The 22,765-nt window shown below is 42.2% G+C and overlaps 1 protein-coding gene across 5 annotated transcripts in view; it reads right to left on the bottom strand.

The window, feature by feature from the left end:
• Positions 1-286: 286 nt before the first annotated feature.
• Positions 287-22,765, bottom strand: part of LOC114643557 (NACHT, LRR and PYD domains-containing protein 3-like) — a 1,908,976-nt gene continuing 1,886,497 nt past the window's right edge. For all 5 annotated transcript variants that reach the window (XM_051925782.1, XM_051925780.1, XM_051925781.1 and 2 more), the window contains 4 exons: positions 7,200-7,373; positions 4,146-4,319; positions 1,255-1,428; positions 287-526 (listed from right to left, as the gene is read on the bottom strand). In XM_051925782.1, the coding sequence (XP_051781742.1) occupies positions 409-526; positions 1,255-1,428; positions 4,146-4,319; positions 7,200-7,373 (640 nt within the window). In that variant the 3' untranslated portion in view covers positions 287-408. The remainder of the gene's footprint in view (positions 527-1,254; positions 1,429-4,145; positions 4,320-7,199; positions 7,374-22,765) is intronic.

The raw sequence follows: 22,765 nt of genomic DNA, 5'->3' as shown, positions 1-22,765 counted from the left end.
CCTGAGATGGACCAGTGTCCTGTCCAGGGTTTGTCCCAGCCTCGTCCCCAGTGTCACTACAGCCTCAGGCCCCCTGTTGCCCCACAGCTGGACCGTCCGCCTCTCTTTCCTCCTCGGTGGGACAGGCGACTTGGGGGGGCTTTTTACAGGATGACCCCCACTACTTTACTGCCTCTAGTGGTGAAACTCGGGGGTCTGCAGGTCTGAGTCTGCTTGAGATTTGTCACCAATTGAGGGACTCAAGGTGTTAAAAATAAAAGTGACGTTAAAGGAGGAGCACACAGGCTGAGGGGACACGGAGAGTTTATTAAATGAGGAGCAGAGCTGAGAGGAGAAGGAAAAGAAGAAAGAGGAGAATTTAGGGAGAGTGGACGGGGGGCTCCGTCACTGACAGGGGGGTCAGTCTGATCACCACTGCTGGTCTTCACATGTGTAGATAGTCAGGTGATGTCCAGACCTCCTCAGCTCCTCCTGTAGTGACCTCAGGTTCATCATCTCACTCTCACTGATCCCGTTGTTCTCCAGCCTGTGAGGAGACACAAGTGTGAGTTACAAACAGCAGGGGGCGCCACACACAAATTGCACTGTCACACTGACACGCCCCCTGATATCACCCAGAATTCCTTTCAGTGTCTGTGCTCATCTAAGTCACATGATGTGTGTGTCGGCCTGTCAATCACTCAGTCCACTCACCGATTGGTCAACATCCTCTGAAGGCCTGCTGGTCGCGTCACGTTTCATAAAGAAGATGGTCTGTCCAGTTGATGTGCTGTTGTCCCCTCTGTCCCCCTGTGGTCACTTCGTGTCTGTCTCTCTAGTGCTCCGTCTCTCTTCATTTTCTCTTCTTCTCCTCCTCACTCTCATGTCTTCTCTCATTTGGTCTCCTGCTCGTCTCTCATCCTCCATCTTGTTTCTTCCTCTTGTCCACTGATCCCCCGTCTGCCGCTCTGCTCTTTCTTGTTTGTTCCAAATGACCTTCAGCCCCCAGACTGTCATGTCCCCCTCTCCTCCTGTCCACACTGTCTGCTGCCCTGAGCCCCCCCGTGTCCTTGTCCACCTGTCAATGGCTGGACACTCAGCTGCTGTCCATTTCTTATTCTTCTTGTCCATCCCACACTCCTCCTCTTCCTCGTCTTCCTCTGTCTGTCACCTCAGTCAGCTGCACTTGTCACTGTCACTCTGGTCACTCCATGTGCTGTCATGTGATCAGCCCACCCATCAATAACACATTCACACCCCACCCCCTTTACTCACATCAGTTTCTTTAATTTACAGTTGTCACTCCTGAGCCCCTCACTCAGCTGACGAGCCCCTGAATCTCCCAGGTTGTTGAAGTCCAGGTTCAGTTCAGTCAGCTGTGAGTTTGGAGACGAGAGGACCGAGGAGAGAGCTGAGCAGCAGGCCGAGGTGAGACCACAAGAGAACAACCTGTGAAGAAGAAGAGAGACGAGTGAGGACAGACAGACAGACAGACAGAAAGAAGGACACACAGCACACAGGGCTCGATGACTGCGCCGTCTTCACTGAAATGCACTTTGACCCTGAGACCACCGCTGTCCTTATAAGGTAAGGCGCTATATACCTGACAGCGTCTTCTGCCTTCCTGCCACACTGACTGGCGACAAGTCACTCAAAGTGACATGTGGACACTGGACAGGAATGTAAAGGACATGATGCTGACAGTGTCCTGCACTCAAGGGTCCAGACAGACTTGTCAAAGCCGATGACAGCGGAGGGACCACCTTGGATTTGTGTCTGTAACTGAGGACTCAGCACATGGAGGGGCTTTGACTGATTTGCAGGACCCCATTCACAGATTCCTGTTAGACACGCCGGTCACTGCTGGACATCGGAGAGCACGACAGTCAAGTGTCTGTCATGGTGGGCTCTCCTGATGTCAGACCACTTAGATGATGAGGACACTCTGTCTGTCTATTGTGACAAAGACTGGATTGACTGTGTGATCAGTGACATAATGCTGTGGGGATGTTTTTCAGCGGCAGGGACTGGGAGACTAGTCAGGATAAAGGGAAAGATGACTGCAGCAATGTACAGAGACATCCTGGATGAAAACCTGCTCCAGAGCACTCTTGACCTCAGACTGGGGCGACGGTTCATCTTTCAGTAGGACAATGACCCTAAGCACACAGCCAAGATATCAAAGGAGTGTCTTCAGGACAACTCTGTGAATGTCCTTGAGTGGCCCAGCCAGAGCCCAGACTTGAATCCCATTGAACATCTCTGGAGAGATCTTAAAATGGCTGTGCACCAACGCTTCCCATCCAACCTGATGGAGCTTGAGAGGTGCTGCAAAGAGGAATGGGCGAAACTGGCCAAGGATAGGTGTGCCAAGCTTGTGGCATCATATTCAACAAGACTTGAGGCTGGAATTGCTGCCAAAGGGGCATCGACAAAGTATTGAGCAAAGGCTGTGAATACTTATGGACATGGGATTTCTCGGTTTTTTTATTTTTAATAAATTTGCAAAAACCTCAAGTAAACTTTTTTCATGTTGTCATTATGGGGTGTTGTGTGCAGAATTCTGAGGAAAAAAATGAATTTAATCCATTTTGGAATAAGGCTGTAACATAACAAAATGTGGAAAAAGTGATGCGCTGTGAACACTTTCTGGATGCACTGTACCTGACAGCGTCTTCTGCCTTCCTGCCACACTGACTGGTGACAAGTCACTCAAAGTGACACGTGGACACTGGACTGGAATGTGAAGGACATGAGGCTGACAGCGTCCTGCACTTGAGGGTCCAGACAGACTTGTCAAAGCTGATGACAGCAGAGGGACCACCTTGGATTTGTGTCTGTAACTGAGGACTTAGCACATGGAGGGGCTTTGACTGATTTGCAGGACCCCATCCATAGATTCCTGTCAGACACATCGGTCACTGCTGGACATCGGAGAGCGCGACACTCGAGTGTCTGTCATGGTGGGCTCTCCTGATGTCAGACCACTTAGTCGATGAGGACCCTCTGTCTGTCTATTGTGACGAAGACTGGACTGACTGTGTGATCAGTGACATAATGGACAGGGTGGACAGGACTGACATGTGTTAGAAATGACACAATTGACATCTCAGTGACATCAAACCACATGGAGAATTAAAGAAGAAAAAGACAAGAAGAACAGCAGCTGGGCCACCGAAAGAGAAAAGAATCAGAAGATCACATGAAGAACACGTCAGGGGCTCAGAAAAGGATGAGAATCATCAGGAATTCAGCAGTCCGGACCACCAGGATTAACTCACCTGTGAAGATCAGGAAACAAATCAAAGGACAACAGCACATCCCATAATAAACAGACAGAATATGAGAGAATGTGAAAGAAAACCAAACAATCGTCTCTTCATAGCTCAGTCCTAAATCACAAGCAAATCCTTTTAGTTCTGAAGACACAAGTGAAGCCCCCCATTGCAGTCTGTTTGAGGGGTCCTGATTCTCTTAGTAACACACGTTAGTAAATAAATCCTAAAAAGTCACTCTGTGACAATGACAATGACATGTGTGACATTAAAGAGTATTGGCGTCCACTGCAGCTGTCCCTGTGTTTAGGATCCCCCGTCATTTGTGTGTTCTCGATGTCACATTAGGATACGCTGGTTAAGGCCGATGTCTGCAGATACTTTGGAACATTCAAATGAGGACATGTCCCCTGTTCAAGGTGCCAGCATTGTAATAAAGGGTGACACCTTTGTCATCAAGCAAGTGACGAATTGTCTAAGAAACAGGAGAGACTCGAGCTGTGAGGGTAGAATACATGACAATGGGGTCACGTCACAAGTCTGATGTGCAGGACACCAACAGAGGAGCACGTGGACATCAGGACCAGAAAAGTGACGTCAGAGAGGGGCTGAGCAAATGTCACTTTGTCACTAAGGGTCACAAGGTGGGACAACTGAAATCAGAAACTAATAGAAAGTGCTGGGGATTGTGATGGACACCTGAGGTCACAGGAGGTGAACTGGACTGTCAAGATAGATAGATAGATAGATAGATAGATAGATAGATAGATAGATAGATAGATAGATAGATAGATAGATAGATAGATAGATAGATAGATGTGAAAGGCACTATATCATGTGATCAGCCCGCCCATCAATAACACATTCACACCCCTCCCCCTCTTTACTCACTCCAGTTTCTCTAATTTACAGTTGTCACTCCTGAGCCCCTCACTCAGCTGATGAGCCCCTGAATCTCCCAGGTTGTTGTTGTTCAGCCACAGTTCAGTCAGCCGTGAGTCTGGAGACGAGAGGACCGAGGAGAGAGCTGAGCAGCAGGCCGAGGTGAGACCACATGAGACCAACCTGTGGAGAAGAAGAGAGACGAGTGAGGACAGACAGACAGACAGAAGGACACACAGCACAAGGGCTCAATGACTGCGTCGTCTTCACTGAAATGCACTTTGACCCCGAGACCACCACAGTAGCCACAGGATTGTAAGGTGGGATCAAGCACAGGAAAACGCGTGTCAAAAGAATTCTCTGAGTCCAAAAGTTCATTTTTAAATATTTAGTGAAAATTCAAAGCAAGCAATCCACACAAGAATAAAGAAAAAAGTTCTTACACACGTACAATAAAATGCAAAGAAAAAAAAAGGAAGAATGTAACTTCTCAAATCTTAGCTTTTCTTGTAAAACTTTAGTTGTTACTATACTACAAGATTCTTAACTTCTTCTGTACACTTTAAACGTACGGTGCAGCACTTTCAATTAAATGCTTTGTCTTTCATGTTTCTTAGCACACAAAACACACACACAAGGCCCGGTTTAAAACCGTGTGCCCTCTACACCTCACACATGGCAAGGCTGATCACAAACTGAGAAGAATGTTTAGTCAGAGCAGACAGAAATAGTTAGAATATTCCAATACAATTCAACTGATGAGGGTCATAGGAACCTCCAATAGATTATGCACTAACATTTACTAAAACTTTTAGGATTCTTATGTAACTAGGAAATGGCTCTTACAACCACTGGCCTTATAAGGTAAGGCGCTATATAAACTGGACAGGCCAATGGACAGCAAGTGGGTGGGCTAAAGATGGCAGGACCTTCAAAAGCTTTGAAATCTCAAACCTCCACCAAAAGTAACGCAAGTCTGCCATCTGCTCTGTCAAAGCTCTCGTGTCATCTCAGACAGTGTGGCCCAGTGGCTCAGGAACAGGCCTGACCACCACAGTGACACCAGTTCAAATCCCACCGCTGACTCACTGTGTCACCTTGAATGACCACCTGAACACCGACACAGCAAGGAGGTCACAGGACTTTGAGTGACATAAAGACAAGAGTGACAATAAAAGGAACAGAACTGAAAATATGAATGACATTCGAGAAAACGACGATGAGGATGAATGTGCTGTGACAAGTCAGTCAGTAAATATTCAGAGAAAACGTTAAATGACATCAAATCAGAGGATGTGAGTTCAAATCACAGGTGTAAGCCAAAGCCCATCAGTGACACTGACTTCACACTTTTAGATGAAATCAATGGACACAACGAGATCTGAAGAAAAAGGAGTGAGATGGGACAAGGACAAGCAGCTCAGTGGTAACAGGTGACAGTCTTGTCCTTATTATTATTAATATTCTTATTATTATCACGACTGTGATGTAGGAAGTTCTCTCAAGGTGATCAGATGTGTTCATCTGACACTCCAGGACGTCTTATGTGCTCAGGATGCCTGCCTTGAAGACTCGGCCTGACGTCACGTCCTGCACCAGCTTAGCCTGCCGAGGTCAAACCTCAGTGACAAGTGACAAGTTTAGGATGAGGAGGAGAACTGGGGGTCCACATGTGTTTTCTCCTTTTCTCTCAGTAGTTTTTCCTTCACAGTTTTCTTCTTTTTCTAATTTGATGTTTAAAGACATTGAGCCGCTGAGGTGGTCAGTTAGACCCACTGAGTGTGGACCCTCTGTGATGACCTGTCCATCCTGCTTGTGTTCAGCTCCTGCTACTGGGAGAGGCCCTGCCACTTACTGACCCCAACCAGGAGTGACCAGAATCAGAGTGACCTTACTGGGCAGGTGCACCACATGGACTGGGAATTTGTGAGAACATACTGGGAGAATAAAGAAGAAGAAGATCAAAATAATAGAAATAGAAATGAGCGTCATGAAGATGAGATCTGCACAGACAGGAGCAAAGTTTCAAGTGTGTGAGTGTGAGGGGCAGTCTGGTTTGGTGTCAGAGAAAAGGACATGCGGGGGACAAACCTGCTATGGGGGACACAAGAGGGACAACAAGGAGAGATGAGCAGAAGACACAAAGAGTGAAGAGTAAGAGTGAGTGCAGATGATGACGTGTGAACAAAGACATGGCCGCTGGACTAAAGAGTGTAAAGCGGGTTTGCAGGAGAAGAGCAAAGTGCTCAAGATCTGCAGGGGCACCCAGTGGCCACTTTATTAGGCACACCAGGTAGGCACCTTGGCATCTAAAGAGCCTGAATTCCCCAAGGTGTTGACCCCTTAAGACACATGAATGGCTCCTTATGGATTTCTGTCTCCATGTTGACATCACACAGTCCTTCAGACTTCTCAGCCTCACATTTCTGCTCCTCACTTGCAGTCCCAACTCATCCCAGAAGTGCTTTATTGGACTGGACGTGCAGCCATTGGTGTCAACATGAAGTCACCGTCATGTTAGATGAGCCACCTTGAGGTGACACCTGCTGTGTGACATGTCGTGTTATTCTGCTGAGATCCTCCATTTTTAAAAGTGTCCGCTCTCAGCTGATTATCAGTTACGTGACGGTGAGTTGGGAGGCCACAACACTCCTGGGAACTTTAGACAGAATAGAGAAGTGAGTGATGGACTGAGACTTGTTCTCTCAGATTGTCACATCAAGACCAGACTGTCCTAATGGGGGGATACAAAAGAGACCTTCAGGGTCGCTGGCACAGAGCCGGTGTCACAGGATGGATTTATTATTATGATGACAGTCAGGATTAAGACATGAAGACAGGATTTGAGAAGAGTGGAGGAGATGAGGTCCAGTGCTCATCTGACAGAGCTTGTTCCTCCTTATCTTCCTCTGTTTGTCTCTCGTTATCTTTGTTGTCCTTCCTGTCTGTCACCTCAGTCAGCTCCACTTGTCACTGTCACTCTGGTCACTCCATGTGCTGTCATGTGATCAGCCCGCCCATCAATAACACATTCACACCCCCACCCCTCCCCCTTTTACTCACCACAGTGTCTCTAATTTACAGTTGTCACTCCTGAGCCCCTCACTCAGCTGATGAGCCCCTGAATCTCCCAGGTTGTTGATGTCCAGGTCCAGTTCAGTCAGCTGTGAGTTTGGAGACGAGAGGACCGAGGAGAGAGCTGAGCAGCAGGCCGAGGTGAGACCACAAGAGTACAACCTGTGGAGAAGAAGAGAGAAGAGTGAGGACAGACAGACAGACAGAAGGACACACAGCACAAGGGCTCAATGACTGCGCCGTCTTCACTGAAATGCACTTTGACCCTGAGACCACCACTGTCCTTATAAGGTAAGGTGCTATATACTTGACAGCGTCTTCTGCCTTTCTGTCACACTGACTGGTGACACATCACTCAAAGTGACATGTGGACACTGGACAGGACTGTGAAGGACATGAGGCTGACAGTGTCCTGCACTTGAGGGTCCAGACAGACTTGTCAAAGCCGATGACAGCGGAGGGACCACCTTGGATTTGTGTCTGTAACTGAGGACTCAGCACATGGAGGGGCATTGACTGATTTGCAGGACCCCATCCACAGATTCCTGTTAGACACGCCGGTCACTGCTGGACATCAGAGAGCGCGACACTCGAGTGTCTGTCATGGTGGGCTCTCCTGATGTCAGACCACTTAGACGATGAGGACCCTCTGTCTGTCTATTTTGACAAAGACTGGACTGACTGTGTGATCAGTGACATAAAGGACAGGGTGGACAGGACTGACATGTGACACTTCTGACACTCACACGTCACATGCTGACCGGTGCCACTGACCAGCTGACCTCAGTCCACTAAAGGCCTCACTGCTGGTGACCTCAGTTTTCTTATTTCTCTCCTAATTTGTAATAAAGCCAGTAAACGAGCTCTGAATGGACACTAAGCCTCCCAAAGTCCAGTCCCCTGGGCACAGAGGTGGTCTGAGTGGACTGTGAAGTGACCCCCATTGCTGCAGACCACTGCTGTCCACTCCCAGCTCTCCTCTGACCTGAGCTGCCCATTCAGAGCAAAATGGCAGAGTGACCTGCTAGCATCGCCACCTGCTGGTAGGTGTTAGAAATGACACAATTGACATCTCAGTGACATCAAACCACACGGAGAATTAAAGAATAAAATGACGAGAAGAACAGCAGCTGGGCCACCGAAAGAGAAAAGAATCAGAAGATCAGAAGAAGAACACGTCAGGGGCTCAGAAAAGGACGAGAATCATCAGGAATTCAGCCGTCCGGACCACCAGGATTAACTCACCTGTGAAGATCAGGAAACAAATCAAAAGAACAACAACACATCCCATAATAAACAGACAGAATATGAGAGAATGTGAAAGAAAACCAAACAATCGTCTCTTCATAGCTCAGTCCTAAATCACAAGCAAATCCTTTTAGTTCTGAAGACACAAGTGAAGCCCCCATGGCAGCCTGTTTGAGGGGTCCTGCTTCTCGAGGTCTGACCACATAAACCTCAAAGTCTGAGGGCCAACGCGATTCTCTCAATGACTTCTTCAGGGCAGACAATAAAACATAACACGTTACTAAATAAATCCTAAAAACGTCACTCTGTGACAATGACAATGACGTGTGTGACATTAAAGAGTATTGGTGTCCACTGTAATAATACATTTTATTTATACAAGGCGCCTTTCAGAGAACTAAAGGACACCGAACAAACAATAAATAAATAAAAGACACAATTATAAACAACTTAAAACATCAGAAAATCTTAAAATTAAAAACAAACAAATCCACTATAATCAGGAGGAAAAAGAAAAAGCCATTTTAAACAGATGTGTTTTAAGTTTACATTTGAAGGATGAATATGATTTGATATTTCGGAGATCAGCAGGTAATGAATTCCAGAGCTTGGGAGCAGAACGGCTGAATGCTCTGCTCCCCATGGTGGTTAGATGGTTGGGAGGGACGGTCAGATGGGTGGAGGAAGAGGATCTAAGGTTACGGGATGGAATGGCAACATGAAGAAGGTGAGACAGATATGGAGGGGCGAGGTTATGGATGGCCTTAAATGTTAATAGCAGAATTTTAAAATCAATACGAAACTTGATCGGGAGCCAATGAAGCTGCTGCAAGACCGGAGTAATATGGTGAATAGATGGGGTTCGAGTGATGATACGTGCTGCAGAATTCTGGACTAACTGAAGCTTATGAAGAGATTTATTAGGGAGACCAAAGAGGAGTGAATTGCAGTAGTCCAGCTGAGAAGTGACAAGACTATGAACAAGAATGGCAGTGGTGTGAGGAGTGAGGGAGGGGCGAATGCGATTAATATTACGTAGGTGGAAGTAAGCAGACCGGGTGATGTTATTAATGTGACATTGGAAAGATAGAGTGCTGTCGAGGATGACACCCAGACTCTTGACCTGAGATGATGGGGAAACAACAGAGTTATCAATAATAAGAGAAAGATTATTGGTTTTGGATAATGATGATTTTGAACCAATGAGGAGAACCTCAGTTTTGTCACTGTTTAATTTAAGAAAATTTGAAGAAAACCAGGATTTAATTTCAGCAATGCAGTCAATAAGCGAGGGTGGTGGAAAAGAGGAGGTGGGATTACCAGCAAGGTAGAGCTGGGTGTTATATTTGCGAAAAATATTACCAAGGGGAAGAAGGTAAATAATAAAAAGAAGAGGCCCCAGGACAGAGCCCTGGGGCACACCAGAAGTAACAGTGGTGGGTTGGGATGTGAAGGTTTTAAGTTGTATGAACTGAGTGCGGCCTGAGAGGTAGGATTTAAACCAATCAAGTGGAGTGTGAGTAATGCCAATCAAAGATAATCTATTAAGGAGAGTGGTATGACAAATAGTATCAAAGGCCGCACTCAGATCAAGGAGGATGAGAATAGTGATTAGACCGCAGTCAGCAGCCATAAGGAGGTCACTGGTAATTTTAACAAGTGCCGTTTCTGTACTATGAAGGGGGCGAAAACCAGACTGGAACTTTTCATAAAGATTATTGTGAGATAAGTGGGTGTGAAGTTGGAAAGCTACAATTTTTTCAAGAATTTTGGAGATAAAGGGCAAGTTAGAAATGGGGCGAAAATTATTGAAATTAGTAGGATCAGCACCAGGTTTTTTTAGTTTTGGGGTTAAACTGTAGCTGTCCCCTTGTCTAGGACCCCCGTCATTTGTGTGTCCTTGATGTCACATTAGAATACCTTGGTTAAGGCCGATGTCTGCAGAAACTTTGGAACATACAAATGAGGACATGTCCCCTGTTCAAGGTGCCAGCATTGTAATAAAGGATGACACCATTGTCATCAATCAAGTGACGATTTGTCTAAGAAACAGGCGACACTCAAGCTGTGAGGGTAGAATACACGACAATGGGGTCATGTCACAAGTCTGATGTGCAGGACACCAACAGAGGAGCACGAGGACATCAGGAGCAGAAAAGTGACGTCATAGAGGGACTGAGCAAATGTCACTTTGTCACTAAGGGTCACAAGGGGGGTCAACCGAAATCAGAAACTAATAGAAAGTGCTGGGGATTATGACGGACACTTGAGGCCACAGGAACTAAACTGGACTGTCAAGATAGATAGATAGATAGATAGATAGATAGATAGATAGATAGATAGATAGATAGATAGATAGATAGATAGATAGATAGATAGGTTTTTATTTTTTAAAACCAACGTTTATTGATATAATTGTTAAAAGCAGTACATAACATCATCCAACAGACAAAAAAAAACATATACACAAAATAATTAAAATAATCTTATTCTATATAACAAATGAAGAAACATTTCCAGTTAAAGCTGTCCTAACACACTCTAATTAAGCATATGTGTGAACAATTCTAACATCAAGTGTAACTCCTCATCCTCACATTCACAGAGCACACTATTTACACACCAAACCTCCCTAAACCTTTCCAAATTCTTTGTACATTTATAAAAATTAAACTCCACTAAGATTCTACTCTTACATAACTTTTTGAAGAACCCAATGGTATCCTGAAGCCCAGTCCCACTGATGTTATTTCTGCAGGTTTTCCATATCGTCAGTTTTGCTTGACCTATGATGAAGTTCACCAGGTTCACGTTATTTCCTGTTCGTTTTGTTACCTTCCACCCAAACAAGAAGCCCACCTCATTATATTCAATACCTAATCTAAGAATTAGATGTCTGATCACGTTGAAAAGAAGCTGAAGTCTCATACAAAACAGAAAACAATGAAACACGGTTTCCCTCGCACCACAAAAGGGACACTTATCAGTAACCCCAGGACTAATTATTGCTAAAAAGGAGTTGACCGCTAAAATGCCATGCAACAGCCTCCACTGCAGATCCCCCACCCGATGAGCCAATGGTGGCCTGTACAGCGACCTCCAGGCCGGCTTTGCTCCCTCTGGCGCAGTAAGCTTGTCTCTCCACGGTGTGTCAGGAAGCGTCTTCAGCTGAGTCTGATGTTTGACTGTCACACACATTCTGTACAGCTGCTTTCCAGTCACAAACTGCAGTGGTAAGTCCAACAAGTTACTTATGGACAGTAAGCCATTTGTTTTATTGTCTTTCCACTCACCTGCCGGTGACACCACAATTGCAGGAAAGCCACAGTCACTGGAAGGGCAAATCTTTGTATCAAACAGATCTTCTATTTGTGTTAAGTAGCTCTTGGGCAATGATGTTCTCAGTCTATTTAAGAACTTTCCTAATAATCGCAGAGAGTGCACTCCTGTCTCCTCTGCTATCCTTGTTATGTCCTTCCAAACAAATCTGTCCAAATCAAGTAAATGACGGATTTTAGTAACATGGCACCTTACAAAATTGTGAACAAAATGTTGTAATTCCCAAGAGCAGCTGACATGAGGATTAAATAACAATGGTTCCTCCAGTACCCAAAACAAGGAAGTATTTTCAAAATCCCTTTTGACCGTCAGTAAAGACCAAGCACTTAATAAACTTTTATAAAAGGCCTTTAACTGCGAGGTATCGATCTTGTCCACTTCACACAGCACTATGTTCTTCCCCAGTCCCATCTGTCCAACCTGGTCAAGAAAAAACCGAGCTAAAAATGTCCACGGGTGCTGCTCATGTGAATATAACAGATTTTGTACTGTTTGTAGATGGAAAGCAGCCACTCGACTCTCAACATCCATAAGTCCTTGCCCCCCTTCATCCAGTGGTAAGCACAGCACACTCCGTCTCAGCCAGTGCATACCGTCCCAGAAAAAGTTCACAATGGCCTCCTGTACCTGCTTGATCAGCTGTGATGGGGGCTCCAAACAGATGCACTTATGCCACAGGCTGGAGGTCACCAGGTTATTAACAACCAGCATCCTGCCCCTATAAGACATCTGGGGGAGGATCCAACACTATTTCGCCAGTTGAGCTTGAACCTTTTGAAGTAATCCCTCCCAGTTCTTACTTACAAATTGTCCATTGCCAAGATAGACTCCCAGGTACAATAATCCTCCAGTGCTCCATTGCAGACCTCCCTCAAGCTGAGGTGGACTCAGTCCGGCCCAGTCTCCCACTAGCAGAGCACTGCTTTTGGCCCAGTTTATTTTAGCCGATGACATTTTTTCACAAGTCCTTTGACAAGCTGTCAGCTTATTCACATCCTCCTGATTCCTGATGAGAACCACAATGTCATCCACATAAGCAGTAACTTTAAATGGCTCCACTGTATACTCCGGAATAGACAAACCACTCAGCACTCTGCGCAGCTCCTTCAAAAACGGCTCCAATGCCAATGTGTACAGCATTCCAGAAAGAGAGCAGCCCTGCATGTCGAACTCCTCTTTGAACAGTAAAAGGCGCACACAAGCCACCATTGACTTTCACTACACTAGAAATATCACTATAAAGCAGAGGTTCTCAGTGTCGGTCCTAGGGACCCCACTGTGGCTGCAGGTTTTTGTTCCAACCAGCTTCTATTTTTAATTGGACTCCTGGGCTAATTAAGTGAACTGTTATTTGTCAAATTCTGTGTTTTAGGAAAAATGTAGAAATTAGAAAACTAAGTTTGGTATATTAAAATGTACCAAGCAGTTATATTGGAATAATGTATTTTGTTTTTTTTTTTTAACAATATTTTCATCTTGATTTTCATTCTGTTTTTTGCAGAGTGTTCTAATTGTTTAATTAATTCATTATTTTCTAATTAGTGGGTCTAACACTGAAGTAGTTGCAGCCTTGTTGTTTGCCTGGCTGTCTGCTCCGCTGGTTGTCATTATTAGGATACCATGAAGGGAGCAAACTGCACAGAGAAAGGGCAAAATAGAATGAAGTCAACAAAAGGTTGTTAAGCATTTAAATCTCTAGCAAAAGCAGAAATATTCCTAAATCTATACTAATAAATGGCAAAGCCCTCACTGACTCACTCACTCACTGACTGACTGACTGATTCATTCATCACTAATTGTCCAACTTCCCGTGTAGGTGGAAGACTGAAATTTGGCAGGCTCATTCCTTACAGCTTACTTACAAAAGTTAGGCAGGTTTCATTTCGAAATTCAAAGCGTAACGGTCATAACTGGAACCTGTTTTTTGTCCATATACTCTAATGGAGGAGGCGGAGTCACGTATCGCATCATCACGTATTACGCCTCCTACGTAATCACGTGAAGTGAAAACAAGGAAGAGATTTACAGCACGAGTCAAACGCGGGAACAAAGGTAAATGACGTTAATTGTTGAGTGTCTTTTAATACTGTGTAAGCATACATATTAACACATGTGCAATTAAACGTATGCATTTACAGGGTGATTTCTAAGGCTTAAAAGCTCGCCTTTTATTAAAAACGTAAATGCTAACTGTTTTCATTCTGAAGGGCACAAACCACGTTAGATTTCATGCTCAAGAGTAAGCTCAGCACACAGCTTGGTCATATTACAACCGGAAGGGCGAACTGACAATATGGTATACAAAGAGATACTTAAGAAATAATTATTGATTCATTTTCCCTCAGTTTAAAAAGGTTTACTTTTCTTCTTAATAAAAATTTTAAATCAGTACTTCGCCGCTGCCAAGCGCAGGTATTTTGATATATATCAAAATATATCGCGTCATCACGCCTCCCATGTAAGCACGTGAACTGACCCGCTGCCGTTTGCAATGCCATATTCGCGAGATACAAGTTTAATGAGAAGACACGAGGTATAAACGACAGTTTGGATCACTGTGACAGAGTTAAAATTGCTTTAGCGAGAAACTTTAAACTGCCGGGTCTTAGCTAACATTAAATAAACCCCTGGACATCGCAACATCACACAAGAGATCGGCTCACGTGAAGTGACTCAACGCAGCAGGAGTGATCACTTCGATGAATCAAACCTGTTCAAAAAACACATTACACAATTGATAAGGTACGAAAACAATATGAAACCGATTGTGGATTTCCGTACAGCCACTGAAACTTTGTGACGGCACGAGACTTCAGGTCACGTGTCTCCAAAAGAACCTCATTCAGGCAACTAAACGCCTCCAATTTCCATTAAGGCTCTGCTTTGCAATGACAATTAATAAGTCTCAGGGACAGACCCTACAAAAGGTTGACATTCATTTGATATATATATATATATATGTAGATATGTCTGCGGTGGGTTGGCACCCTGCCCAGGATTGGTTCCCTGCCTTGTGCCCTGTGTTGGCTGGGATTGGCTCCAGCAGACCCCCGTGACCCTGTGTTCGGATTCAGCGGGTTGGAAAATGGATGGATGGATGGATGTAGATATGTATATATATATATATATATATATATATATATATATATATATATATATATATATATATACTAGCAAAATACCCGCGCTTCGCAGCGGAGAAGTAATGTGTTAAAGAGGTTATGAAAAAAAAAAGAAACATTTTAAAAATAACGTAACATGATTGTCAATGTAATTGTGTTGTCATTGTTATGAGTGTTGCTGTCTTTTATATATATAATATACACACACACACATACACATAAACATATATACACATATACATATATATATACATATCTACATATACATACGTATATACACATCCACATAAACATATATATACATATACAAATTTACATATCTACATATATATATATATATAGACATAGATATATACATACATACATTCACATATATATATATATATATATATATATATATATATATATATATAGTGTATATATACATATCTACTTATTGGCTCCTGTATTTAGGATATGGCAGGTTGGATAATGGACGGATGGACATTTGTATGCATAGCCCTATTTGCCCGTTTTCATTTTTTTTCTTTCTTCAGTAATATTTCAGTAAACCCGGAGCTTGTCAGTTCAATTCCTGGTACTGACACCACTGTGTGACCCTGAGGAAGTCACTTCACCTGCCTGTGCTGCAAAAAACAAAAGTAATGTAACAAATTGTACTTCAGATGTTGTAAGTTGGTGGAATAAAGGCATAAGTCAAATAGATAAATATGTATTATACACATAGGAACTATTCATTTATTTTCAGTTAAGTCATCTGTAGCAAACTTTTATAAATGAGGGTTTCTCCTTTTTAGATAGTGCAAACTGTTTCTTCTTCATTGACGTTTTCTCTTGGAGAGCTTTTTTCATGTTATTGAAAATGAAAGCAGCAGCTGCCAAAATATGTAGGTTTCTTATTAATTTTTTAACATTGTGTAAAATAAATGTATAAAGTAACATAAAAGGTTTAAATACTGGTTATTCTTTTACACTAAAATATTACTACACAGATACAAAAAAAGTAAAATGGATATGTTCTTTTTCTTTAAGGAGATTAAATATTACTGAAGAAAGAAAAAAAAAATTAAACAGCCAAATGGGGCTATGCATACGAACTTAAAAGGTTTAAATAAAACAGAAATATATATTTTATTTTTACTTGGTTAACTTGTGGAGGGTGTATCCTGTAGCAAAGCCCTAACTGTTTTCGTGAAAGCCCGTTTCAGTCAATAAGTCTTATGTGTGTGTTTATGTATGTGTGTATATATATGTAGATATGTGTATATGTAGATATGTATATATATGTATATGTATATAAATGTTTATGTGTGTGTGTATATTATATATATAATATATATATATATATATATAAAAGACAGCAACACTTATAACAATGACAACACAATTACATTGACAATCATGTTACGTTATTTTTAAAATGTTTCCTTTTTTTTTCATAACCTGTTTAACACACTACTTCTCTGCTGCGAAGCGCGGGTATTTTGCTAGTATATATATATATATATATATATATATATATATATATATATATATATATATATATATATACATACATATACACACATACATGCAGTTTCAATAACATAGAAATCAATATAAATATTAACATCATTATCATATGAGAATATGAAGTAATATATAAGAAGCACATTTCATATAAATATAAATTATTAAACAGTAAAATCTTCTTCTGTAATTTGCTACCGTGGCAATTTGTGTGTCTGTCCAGGATTTTAAATCACCTGTAGCTCGCAAACCGTTTCACCTATTGACTTGAAATCTGGTACACATATAGTATGTCACGTCTACTATCCGCTTTATGGGTGATGATTGTATTACTCTTTTTATGTTTATTTTATTTTATTGTAGAATCAACTCCTATCTGCGCACACCAGGGCGGCCGTGGGCGGATGGGTATGGTGTATTCACTCCATGTTATCGTGCATTGCGCTGTCAGTGGTATTTTGATAAAAGAATTTGAACAACATATAAGAAGCGTATAAATTATTAAACAGTAAAACATTAACATTTAAGAAGTAAAGTTAGATTAAGTACTACTGCAGTGCCCTCGGGTATACCTCATTTTTTGTTTGTCCATTACATGCTTAAATGTATACATTTTTTGGTGTACCTACCCGAGAACACGCGACATATAACCGAGCGTGGGAGAAGCATGGATTTTAAACACGCGTTGAGTTCATCTGCTGGTCTCTCTCGTGGAATAACTGGTAATGTTTGAATAAAATCTACAGCGAGTAAAACGACATTACCTCCTATTTTTTTTTTTACGATCTCTGAGATGTTGCTTTTTTCGGTTCAAGGCTTCATAAGCTCTTTTATGTTGTATGGTGTACTTATCCCAAACCATCATCTTTGAATGTTGCAAGACTTTCGCCTTGTATGTAGATCGGGATAATTACATTCATTGCATTCCTAGTCTGAATCACAATCTGATTGTATGGGTGGTTACCTGGCACTGTAGGGTTGCCACCCGTCCTTTAAAATACGGAATCGTGCCGCATTTGAGAATGAAATTGCGTGTCCCGTTTTGAATCAATACTGGACGGGATTTCTCCCGTATTTTTTTTATCATTTTTTTTTAAAGCAGCGTCTCATGCAAATCATCCCACACGCATTTTATGAAGATGCCTCCTTTCCTACTTTTGATTGGGTAATACTTGATGTCATCGTTAGTTTGATTGGTCTTTTTAACTGTCCAGTGAGGAGGGCGTGTCTTTTAAGTAGAGTCTGAAAAGTGTTGGCACTGAGATGTGGCGTCAGCGCCAGAGTTGAAGCCCCTAATGTTGCGGTCAGCAAGTCGGCTAACATCCGCCATGTGCCGTCTTTCAGTTGCGAGAAGCAGATCATAGAATGGTTGAAACTGTTGCCCCTAACGTTGCGCCACGGCGTGTGGTTCGTTTATACCTCGTGTCTTCTCATTAAACTTTTATCTCGCGAATATGTTATTGCAATCCGCAGCGGGAGCGTTTCTATAAACTTAATTTAAACTTACGTTTTACACCGTGCTTTGTTTCCCTTATGAACATGCTTGAATGCTTCACTCGCTCCCTTCTCAATTGTTTAATTAATTTTTTGCTCTTCGCTGTTTGCGGCTCTTCCGTCATTTCCCACTACTTCGTTCTTTTATCTCGCGAATATGTTATTGCAATCCTTAACGGGAGCGTTTCATTAAACTGATTGAAAATAGTTTTGCATTTACCTTTTTAGTAAAAGGCGAGCTTTTAAGCCTGAGAAATCACCCCGTAAATGCACACGTTTAATTGCACATGTGTTAATATGTATGGTTACACAGTATTAAAAGACAGTGAACAACGTCAGTTACCTTTGTTCCCGCGTTTGATAAAAGGCGAGCTTTTAAGCCTGAGAAATCACCCCGTAAATGCACACGTTTAATTGCACATGTGTTAATATGTATGCTTACACAGTATTAAAAGACAGTCAAAAATTATCGTCATTTACCTTCGTTCCCGCGTTTGACTCGTGCTGTAAATCTCTTCCTTGTTTTTAGTTCACGTGATTACGTAGGAGGCGTGATGACGCGATACGTGACTCCGCCTCCTCTATTACAGTATATGGACAAAAAATATGTTCCAGTTATGACCATTACGCTTTGAATTTCGAAATGAAACCTGCCTAACTTTTGTAAGTAAGCTGTAAGGAATGAGCCTGCCAAATTTCAGCCTTCCACCTACAAGGGAAGTTGGAGAATTAGTGATGAGTGAGTCAGTGAGTCAGTGAGTGAGGGCTTTGCCTTTTATTAGTATAGATACAGTAATCCCTCCTCCATCGCGGGGGTTGCGTTCCAGAGCCACCCGCGAAATAAGAAAATCCGCGAAGTAGAAACCATATGTTTATATGGTTATTTTTATATTGTCATGCTTGGGTCACAGATTTGCGCAGAAACACAGGAGGTTGTAGAGAGACAGGAACGTTATTCAAACACTGCAAACAAACATTTGTCTCTTTTTCAAAAGTTTAAACTGTGCTCCATGACAAGACAGAGATGACAGTTCTGTCTCACAATTAAAAGAATGCAAACATATCTTCCTCTTCAAAGGAGTGCGCGTCAGGAGCAGATGTCAGAGAGATAGAGAAAAGCAAACAAATCAATAGGGCTGTTTGACTTTTAAGTATGCGAAGCACCGGCGGTACAAAGCTGTTGAAGGCGGCAGCTCAGACCCCCTCCATCAGGACCAGGGAGAGAGAGAGAGAGAGAGAGAGAGAGAGAGAGAGAGAGAGAGAGAGAGAGAGAGAGAGAAACAAACAATCGAAAATCAATACGTGCCCTTCGAGCTTTTAAGTATGCGAAGCACCGTGCAGCATGTCCTTCAGGAAGCAGCTGTACAGAAGGTAGCAACCGTGAAGATAATTTTTCAGCATTTTTAGACGAGCGTCCGTATCGTCTAGGTGTGCGAACAGCCCCCCCTGCTCACACCCCCCACGTCAGGATCAGAGAAAGTCAGCGCAAGAGAGAGAGAGAGAGAAAAGTAAGTTGGGTAGCTTCACAGCCATCTGCCAATTGCATCCCTTGTATGAAATCAACTGGGCAAACGAACTGAGGAAGCATGTACCAGAAATTAAAAGACCCATTGTCTGCAGAAATCCGCGAACCAGCAAAAAATCCGTGATATATATTTAAATATGCTTACATATAAAATCCACGATAGAGTGAAGCCGCGAAAGGCGAAGCGCGATATAGCGAGGGATTACTGTATATATATATATATATATCTACACTAATAAAAGGCAAAGCCCTCACTGACTGACTCACTCACTGACTCATCACTAATTCTCCAACTTCCCGTGTAGGTAGAAGGCTGAAATTTGGCAGGCTCATTCCTTACAGCTTACTTACAAAAGTTAGGCAGGTTTCATTTCAAAATTCTAAGCGTAATGGTCATAACTGGAACTTGTTTGACTGACTCACTCATCACTAATTCTCCAACTTCCCGTGTAGGTAGAAGGCTGAAATTTGGCAGGCTCATTCCTTACAGCTTACTTACAAAAGTTAGGCAGGATTCATTTAGAAATTCTAAGCGTAATGGTCATAACTGGAACTTGTTTGACTGACTCACTCATCACTAATTCTCCAACTTCCCGTGTAGGTAGAAGGCTGAAATTTGGCAGGCTCATTCCTTACAGCTTACTTACAAAAGTTAGGCAGGTTTCATTTCGAAATTCTACACGTAATGGTCATAACTGGAACCTGTTTTTTGTCCATATACTCTAATGGAGGAGGCGGAGTCACGTATTGCGTCATCACGTATTACGGCTCCTACGTAATCAAGTGAACTGAAAACGAGGAAGAGATTTACAGCACAAGTCAAACGCGGGAATGAAGGTAAATGACGTTAATTGTTCACTGTCTTTTAATACTGTGTAATTGTTGAGTGTCTTTTAATACTGTGTAAGCATACATATTAACATGTGCAATTAAACGTGTGCATTTACAGGGTGATTTCTCAGGCTTAAAAGCTCGCCTTTTATTAAAAAGGTAAATGCAAACTCTTTTCATTCTGAAGGGCACAAACCACGTTAGATTTCAGCCGTTAAACGCGCAAAAATGTCAGTACACCAGATAAATAAGCGCAACATATTATCAGTTGTATTGTATGCTTACAATACATATAGAAATGTGTTAATCGTTAACTAATATTATGGGATGGTGTTTTTCGACTCGCGCTTTGATTTAAACGATTGCATGTCTTGGTGGGTTTGCGTAGCTTATTGTCAATATCTTTACAGCTCTTTTTAAGACTTAATTTAAAAAGGTTTTCTTTTCTTCTTAATAAAAATTTAAAAGCAGTACTTTAAAAGCAGCGCTCACTTCACTCCCTTACGGGAATCGAACCTCGGACGTCAGCGCTAGAGGCTAAGCCCCTAAAATTGCGCCACGGCGTGTGGTTCGTTTATTTGACAGCATGTAGATCGGGGGTAATTACATTCACGGCATTCGTAGTCTGATTCACAATCTGATTGTATGGGTGGTTACCTACCAGGTAACGCTTATGGTTAGCCAGCAAGTCATCTAGAAGTGATCACTCAAGTGAACGCAGCTTCACAAAAAAACAGATCCTTAACAAACTGTTATTGGTATATTTTCCCTCAATTTTAAAAGGTTTTCTTTTCTTCTTAATAAAAAATTTAAAAGCAGTACTTCGCCGGTGCGAAGCGCGGGGATTTGAGCGACTGACGCATACAGACATATTCATGAGTGCAGGTACTTCGGAAAGAAAGCACCGTGTAAACCTAAACTTTAAATTAAGTTCATAGACCTACAAAAGTTTGCCATTGATTTGAGGCAAGATTGCTTTTCTCCTGTACAACTATACGTTGTTATTCTTAACAGTAAGCTTGCACAGCTTGGTCATATTACAACCTAAGTGCTGAACTGACAACGTCGTATACAAACAGAACTATAACAATCGTAATAAACAAACAAAAAAAAAAGCGAAGAACCCTTGGATTTAATAAAAAGGCTCTTATATGGCGTTCGTTTATAAAACAGCGGAAAAGCTGTGTTAAGGCTGCTTCACAAAAAAACAGATCCTTAACAAATTGCTATTGGGATATTTTCCCTCAATTTAAAAAGCTTTTCTTCTTCATAAAAATTTAAAAGCAGTACTTCGCGGGGATTTAGATATATATATACAGTATATATATATATATATATAGAGAGAGAGAGAGAGAGAGAGAGAGAGAGATAGATAAACAGTATATATATATAGATTTAGATATATATAGATATACATATATAGATATACAGTGGTGTGAAAAACTATTTGCCCCCTTCCTGATTTCTTATTCTTTTGCATGTTTGTCACACAAAATGTTTCTGATCATCAAACACATTTAACCATTAGTCAAATATAACACAAGTAAACACAAAATGCAGTTTTTAAATGATGGTTTTTATTATTTAGGGAGAAAAAAAATCCAAACCTACATGGCCCTGTGTGAAAAAGTAATTGCCCCCTTGTTAAAAAATAACCTAACTGTGGCGTATCACACCTGAGTTCAATTTCCGTAGCCACCCCCAGGCCTGATTACTGCCACACCTGTTTCAATCAAGAAATCACTTAAATAGGAGCTGCCTGACACAGAGAAGTAGACCAAAAGCACCTCAAAAGCTAGACATCATGCCAAGATCCAAAGAAATTCAGGAACAAATGAGAACAGAAGTAATTGAGATCTATCAGTCTGGTAAAGGTTATAAAGCCATTTCTGAAGCTTTGGGACTCCAGCGAACCACAGTGAGAGCCATTATCCACAAATGGCAAAAACATGGAACAGTGGTGAACCTTCCCAGGAGTGGCCGGCCGACCAAATTACCCCAAGAGCGCAGAGACGACTCATCTGAGAGGTCACAAAAGACCCCAGGACAACGTCTAAAGAACTGCAGGCCTCACTTGCCTCAATTAAGGTCAGTGTTCACGACTCCACCATAAGAAAGAGACTGGGCAAAAACGGCCTGCATGGCAGATGTCCAAGACGCAAACCACTGTTAAGCAAAAAGAACATTAGGGCTTGTCTCAATTTTGCTAAGAAACATCTCAATGATTGCCAAGACTTTTGGGAAAATACCTTGTGGACTGATGAGACAAAAGTTGAACTTTTTGGAAGGCAAATGTCCCGTTACATCTGGCGTAAAAGGAACACAGCATTTCAGAAAAAGAACATCATACCAACAGTAAAATATGGTGGTGGTAGTGTGATGGTCTGGGGTTGTTTTGCTGCTTCAGGACCTGGAAGGCTTGCTGTGATAGATGGAACCATGAATTCTACTGTCTACCAAAAAATCCTGAAGGAGAATGTCCGGCC

The sequence above is a fragment of the Erpetoichthys calabaricus genome, chromosome 4, assembly GCF_900747795.2.
Source record: "Erpetoichthys calabaricus chromosome 4, fErpCal1.3, whole genome shotgun sequence".
NCBI classification, from domain to species: domain Eukaryota; kingdom Metazoa; phylum Chordata; class Cladistia; order Polypteriformes; family Polypteridae; genus Erpetoichthys; species Erpetoichthys calabaricus.
This window is presented reverse-complemented; position numbering and strand designations above follow the sequence as displayed.